Genomic DNA, 7,214 nt, shown 5'->3' with positions numbered 1-7,214 from the left:
ATCTGTACATCAGTGATTAAAAAAGCCATGCTTTTGTGTAGCACCAAGGGGAGAATTACGTGGATCAAAAAAAATTCAGACAACTGCAAGCCCTGCAATCCTGAATTAGGGACACGACTGACCACTTTCTGCTTGCAGTTTCATCTCTTCTTTTCTCAAGGGAAAATTGTCAATAAGTGCAAAGAGCTCAGCTGGCGTTGCTGGGAAAGGATAGCGTTCCTTGTCCATTCCGTGCTTGTCCATCACCACAATGTTGAAACTGTAATGGGGGATCCTCAGCAGCAGCCTGCAAAATACAGAATTTGTTTTGTTAAAGCTCATCATTTAGCACCTGGGCACTTCAAACTAGTCAATGGCAGGACCAGCCTGTTGGGTCCAAGCAGAGGAAGGCGGGGATGGTCAGAGGGGGCTATACAGGGTCTGCTTTGTTTCAGCTGTAAGAACAAGGAGTCAGACAGAGAGCAGGTGCCTGCCTGTGCTGCAGGCTGTACCCCTGCATTAGGGAAGGGTCAAGGTAACTGCACCCAGCTCTGTTTTCTTCTCAGATCTCTGACTGTTAGTATAGCACATACCATTACCTATTGCTACCACAAGAGAAAAAAAAAAAAAGCATAAGATAAAAAAAGTACTGTATACATTGCCTAAGCAAAACCATTGCCATGGAGCTAGAGTTGCAAGTAGACTACTCCCTTCCTTGGCTGGACTTACTCCGTTTCCTCAGGCATATCACAGATGTTGCCTAAAATGCTCCTGGGCTTTTTTCCTAAATAATTACTACTTTCCCTGTCAATGAGGCTTTCACTTCTGGCTCTTGTAGTCCTCCTGTCCCTAGGAAATGCTGGCACTTGAAGTCTCCCGTTCAAGTGAAAACCAACCCCCTGTCAGCGTAAACCCAAGCCAGAACAGTTTAGGCACCTCAGTAAAACTGCTGAATGTTGTAGTCAGGCTGGGGAGGCCTGGGATCATTTCTCCTTTGAAATACTGCCCATATCATTTCTACATGTGGGACTTCACTGCTTCCTCTCCTGGCCTGGCCACAACCACCAGCAGCACTGCAGAGAGGAGTTGTCGCTGCTGTTTGGGGCTGCACTGGCAGCTGCTCCAAGGCTGTCCTTGCAATGTAATTGCAGACTGTCACGACTGCATCAGACCAACTCCAGCACAAACACAGACATACTTCAAGTGTTTTCCGTGGCAGCACCCAAAACCAGACCTATAACGTGATCAAAGGGATGCACAGGGAGTTCACGTGAACTCAGAAATTCACTCAGTTTGAGCAAAGGGTCAAGGAAGACACAGCACTTGAAACAGCGGCATGGATTTCAGTTTGTTTCACATTTAAATGAGTCACAGCCTATTTAAATGTGAAACAAGCTGAAGTCTATGCTCTTAATTTCGTAAGTACCAAATGGCCATGAATTTGCAGTAGCTATTGCACAGACAGAGAGCAAATTAATCCCAGAAATTACTCATCAAGATCTACCTCCCGGCTATGTATGTTAGAGTAGGATATGTATATTTAGAGAGTAAGATGCATGGAATCAAAAGCAATGCATGCATTATATATGCTAAGGTGCAAACACAAGAGCAGTGAGAGCTTACTTTACCTGACTTGCAGGGCAAGTGATGGGGGCAGCAGCTTTACACCTATTCTTCCTATTTGTGCTGGGAAGACACCCACCAATTCAACTACGGTAACATGTCGGAGGTCTAATCCACACTGTGCTGGCTGGAAGGGTTAAGAGAAGAAAGAGGTGTGTTAATTATCTGTGAGAGAACAGGGAGTTGTTGTTTTGAGCGTGCAGTGAATGTTCATAAAGAGACCGATCATCATATGTTAGTGAGATGGTTTAATCTGAAATGAGAGCATAATTTGAAAAGTCTCTAATTCTCACCACAAAGAACTACAGCCTCATGACTCCAGGGGATGTTAAATGACAGATTCTTAACTACTCTAAGAAACACAACCCACAGGGACCACCTAGGAGAAATATAAACTTGTCTGTGTAATGACATGAAAAGGTGCCAGGGTATTAAGCGTTGTGCCAGTAATCTAATTTGGCAATCAAAGCAAGGTATGCGAGATGGAAGTTGACTGCAGAAAGTTTTCTTTCGTGCCAACTTGTTTCACCACTGTCAAGCCATAGCAAAAGTACTATAGCTATTAAATTTAGTATTTTAAACTATCTCATTTTGATCAATATATCGAATTTTCTTGCCAAGTTAATCTAATGGGGGAAAAGAAAAAAATAGATTTTTTAATACAACTGTAACTTAAGCCAGCAGTTAAAAACATTATCATATTCATATCTCAATGACTCTTTATACTGAGTTTTGTTACAGTTATGAGAAAAGAAGCAAGACAGAAGCACTTTCCACTGTGAAAGAATACAGGACTGGCTCCTTTCTCTGAGGACACAGATACATTTCTGAGATACATCCCTAAGTCTAGCAAGAACCCAACAAGAGCATCACATTTACAACATATAAGACGGACAATTACCAGAAGTTTTCTTTTTTATTTGGAACAAAACACCCATTGCTATCTCCAGCACTCCGGCTGATTTCTATGCTGAGTCTCTGGTCGTTCTTTGCTGGTACACTGGTTATTTCTGAAGCTATTCACGCTTCCTTGCATTGCAGTTACAAAGTCTGTGGCCTGGTTTGCACGAACTGCAACCACTGAAGTGCTGGATGGTTTGGGTTTTTTTCAACTTCTTTAGGAGCTGAGTTAGGGAATGATTATTGAGCACAAGTTAATATTAAACTAATCTGGGGAAGATGGAAGAGGGTCAGAACTGCCTGGGGTTCAGCAACTGGTCAGTCACAGGTAGCACAACCCAGAACAGAGCTCAATTAGAGACTGGGAAGGCGTTTTGACCCAAACCCATGTAAAAACGATTAATCCACTATCACTGCTACTTCAGCCAGATCCTCCAGTGGCTGAGATGTAACAGCTGAAGTTTGCAGATTTATATCAAACAGTGGAACTTGTCCTCTTGTGTCTTTCTTTAAAGAGAAAAGAAATAGTTCCACCCCCCAAAATGTGTTTTACCTGCAGCATTCCCAACTGCATCCTGTAGAAGAAGTTGGCTGCAGTAGGAGTCGAAATAATTAGCAGTCTCCGCTTCTCATAAAATTGATCCAGAAGTGCAGCTGCAGTCCTCACATTTACATTAATATTCATGGCTAGAATTAAATTTAAAACAAAAGCTCTAGAGCATACTGAAAACAGCTCTATTTCTAAAAGCACAAACTCTTAGATTGCAGAAGCACAAGAACAAGAAATAATAATAAAGAAGATATGGGGGAAATACTGGCCTCATTGAAGCCAGCAATTTTATCTTAAGCTGTTCTGGCTTGCAAGATGGATTGACTCCAGAATGTAAAGTTTTGTAGAGAGCTTTGAGCTAAAACACGCTATCAAGTTGTGAGGTACCATCATGATCCTAGGAAAAAGCAGGCAAAGGTGGCAAAGGCTTCAACTATAAGTGCAAATTGGCAAAGGAGATATGAAGATGTTAGTTTTCGTACCTCTGGGGCATTAAAGTTTGCAGCTGTGTTCCACCCCACACCCTGTTCCCACATTCTCACTGCCACCAGAACCATTGCTTTGGCAGCCCTTCTGGTAAAGTGGTGAAATACTCACTTACGTGCACAGGTTGGCTCCACTCCTGACCACCCCAAATTGTACTGGCATACTCTAGCTGGGCTTCCTTGCAGCTCGTAGCCACCAATGCAGGAGAACTCACATGTAGCACCATAGTTATTTCCATCACCTGAACACTTGATGTAGCCATTATCTGGGGCATTTAATTTCACACAGCGCCTGACTTTAAGCAAGAGGCCATAAAAAAAAAAAAAAAAAAAAGAGAGAGAGAAGGCATGAATCACCCTGTTTGTTACTAGGGTAGCATGGCCAGTAGAATACCAATACAGAAGACATCTTTCTGTTTGCTTTCTATATTATTGGAGTCAGGTACTTCAAAATCCCAACCAACCGAAAAATAAACCCTCAACCCACATGTAAATTAAAATGATACAGATGTATAGATGTATGCATGTGTTTGTGGTATCATGGGGATGAAAGGTCATGGAGCACTGAGAGAACTGAAGTTGAAACCTACAGGTTTCATCTCCCTCTATTCAACTCCAGATTTCAAAATCTGGACTTGTGAAAGGGCAGCCCTGCTTGACATACGTGAGTCATGGCTGGCAAAACTCCTTCAATGCTTGTTTCAGCAGCTCACAAGTGAAGTATCAGGGAGAAGGCAGCAGGAGGGAAGGGGTGCGGAGCTGGAGGCAGGACTGATCAATGAAGCTCTTCCCTGACACGCAGAGCGCCGGCCACCCACCCTGCTGCAGGCCTGGCCCCCAGGGTCTTGAGCAAGACTGCATTCTCCCTTTCAGCATCAACATACACATACGTATGCAGACAAATATAGAAATGAGGACGTTTCTCAAATTGCCTACTAAGCCAGATGCAAATTGGCGACTGTATTTATAGGGTAAAACATCATTCTTACCTCTGACTTTAACAAGAAATTTGCAAGTGCCTTTGTTTTCAGCTCTGTCGTACACAGTATAGTGGATTTTGTGGTCGCCTTCTGGAAAATGTGACCCTGGTGGCAGGCCTTTCAAAATAACACTAAAACAGGACAGACATTCATAAATTCACCAATATTTGCCTACTGACTATGCTGTACAAGCCAGAAGAGTGACGTCTGGGGCATGCTAAGATTGCCTGGCTGCGCTGCATGACCAAAGACTGAGAGTAAGTAAAGGAAGAAGCTGAGCAGCAGCGATCAGAGTATTTAAACTTGCTACCAAACGCCCACCCTGGAGTCATACAAAAGGCTCCCACCCTGCTGAGACAAGGGAGGCAGAGCAGGCAGGACCTGCTCGCTTCCTATAAGACAATCCATAGTGTAGCCAAGCCCAGAGAAGTTGTGGATGCCCCATCCCTGGAGGTGTTCAGGGCCAGGCTGGATGGGACTTTGAGCAACCTGGTCTAGTGGGAGGTGTCCCTGCCCATGGCAGGGGGGTTGGAACTCGATGATCTTTAAGGTCCCTTCCAACCTAAACCATTCTATGATTCTACGATCACGCCATGCCCAAAGGAACTCGAACTTACTTTACCTTACACGAGTCAAGATTGATCCTCCCTCATTTTGTATCGTGAACTGTCAGGGCTGCAGCATAACCCAGAGCTGGCGGAGTGTAAGAAAACCTCCAGCCTCTTACAATGGGGACATACCCCATCTGGCAGCTATGCACTGCTCCTACGATTATACTAAGGTACAAAAATGGAATAGAAAGCGAGATTTATTGTCATAGCAGAAGGGTGTGGTGATCCACAGCTGCGTTTTCACCTGCAACTTGCTCCTATCCTGCAAATGTGTCAGGAGAATTCAGACGCGTTAAACGCATCCTCAGCACTGAAGCAGCAAGGTTGAGCAGTGTTCCACGTGATGAGAAAGCTTACATACTCATGGGACTGCAGGACCCAGTGCATTTAAGGAAAGCACTGTACACTCCATAAATAAACATCACAGTTTAGCAAGATTTTATAAAAACAGATTCATGGAAAGGCTTCCACAGATTCAACAGCTAGTCTCTTCAGAGCTGGGAACAGTTACTTATATGACAAAGTCTCCATGGGATATTCCCTGTCTTTTTTTGCCTGCCAGACATTATTTCATCAAAAAGACTTTGGAATGTCTTTATTGTGACACTTTTCAAAGTTTTTATTATAGCAGGCTTAATTTTTTCGATGCTGTTAATTGCCATAGAATTATCACATTAGACTTTAACAGCAATATTGTTTTTAAATGTATAATGAATTCTTCTTTCTGATATTATTTAAACCGTAACAATAAAAAGGCAACGTCACCGTGTCTTTTCAACAGCTTTTTTTGTATTCACATAAAACTGTAAACAACTTTGAGGTTTTAAGCTTAACTAATCTGCTAATAAAGAGTTAAAAGATGTAACTTGCTTAATGAAAAAAAAAACCCAGATTTTCTATACTCTTTCCATTACAATAATCTAGATAGACTGCCATAAATCCTGCATGATAAATACGGGAAAATCAGAGACAGCAGCACCATCAAAATTGCAGCTTGCTCTTCTGGAAAATGTGACTGTGAAACCATAAAAATTGACAAGGAAATTTTGAAGAAAGGGTTAAGTTTAAATTCAATGTTTAAAGCTCCCTAAGTTTCGATTGAGAGGCATTACTTTACAAGTAACTGCAGAACACTGTGACATCAGTACTCAGCACTACTTTAGGAATAATCCTAAAGATGATTGCAGATATTGTTTTGTGGCACAATTTGTCTTTTTTTCTAAGACAGTCAAAATTGCCTCTGGTGCTACCTCCAATACACTATTATCTTTTCATTGTTATGTATAAAAGGTAACTTTCTGTAAGAAAACTTGTATATGAGAAGAGAGCCACAAAGAAGCTCTGGAAAATTTCACAGGTGCAGTCAAAATGCTACTGTCATTTATTCCATCAGCTCTAAAATAACCACAATAATCTGCTACCCCTTTACATGCCAGGTCCTGAACGATTCAAGTTGTCAATTTTTAATTTTTCAATTAAACGTGCAATTGTTTGCAGGCCATTGACACGTGACAGCTATAAATAAGCACCTTGGATGAATTAAGTGGAAAGGGTACCTGGCCACCTTGATCAGCTGAATTACTAACCAAGGACCCCAGGAACAAAAAGGAGAAAATGCAAACATTTAACAATTTGCACCTACTCTGTCAGAATCCCATCAGCAGTGTCCCGTCCCTCCGGGGTGTCCCAGAACACTCTGGCCGTCAACTTGTTGGGCTCTGCAGTTTTCTCCTTCACACTCGGGCACTGGATTCTTGGAGGTTCAGTATCTGTTGAAATAAACATCACAGCAATGGCAAAATGAGAAACAACAGAAGACAGATTGACAAATTGTCATTTTGCAGGGAATTGCTGCTGCATTTGTTTTTTTTTTCAAGTAATTCTTATAATAATGCCTTACAAGTAATACAAAACAAAAAGTAGACTGGATAAGTTTTGAAAGTCATTCAACTGCTACCGGAACATTGTGACTATTATTTAGGAGCGAAGAAACAGTGGCAATGATAGAAAACCCTGATGAAGGACAAAGGTGGTGCGCAGCTACTCATCTTCAGCTGCTTCCATTGCCAATCCTGCCAGCATAGCA

At 42.2% G+C, this 7,214-nt stretch overlaps 1 protein-coding gene across 1 annotated transcript in view; it reads right to left on the bottom strand.

The window, feature by feature from the left end:
- SRPX (sushi repeat containing protein X-linked) overlaps window positions 1-7,214 on the bottom strand; it is a gene marked incomplete at its 5' end in the record, with an annotated part of 47,828 nt that continues 40,614 nt past the window's right edge. The window contains 6 exons of the mRNA XM_082484606.1: window positions 1-286; window positions 1,608-1,729; window positions 3,056-3,189; window positions 3,654-3,833; window positions 4,527-4,648; window positions 6,771-6,897. Of these exons, the coding sequence (XP_082340732.1) occupies window positions 106-286; window positions 1,608-1,729; window positions 3,056-3,189; window positions 3,654-3,833; window positions 4,527-4,648; window positions 6,771-6,897 (866 nt within the window). The 3' untranslated portion in view covers window positions 1-105. The remainder of the gene's footprint in view (window positions 287-1,607; window positions 1,730-3,055; window positions 3,190-3,653; window positions 3,834-4,526; window positions 4,649-6,770; window positions 6,898-7,214) is intronic.

The sequence above is a fragment of the Vanellus vanellus genome, assembly GCF_965231255.1.
Source record: "Vanellus vanellus genome assembly, chromosome: 1".
In the NCBI taxonomy this organism is placed as follows: domain Eukaryota; kingdom Metazoa; phylum Chordata; class Aves; order Charadriiformes; family Charadriidae; genus Vanellus; species Vanellus vanellus.
Note: the sequence above shows the minus strand (reverse complement) of the source record. Positions and strands in the feature narration are given on the sequence as shown.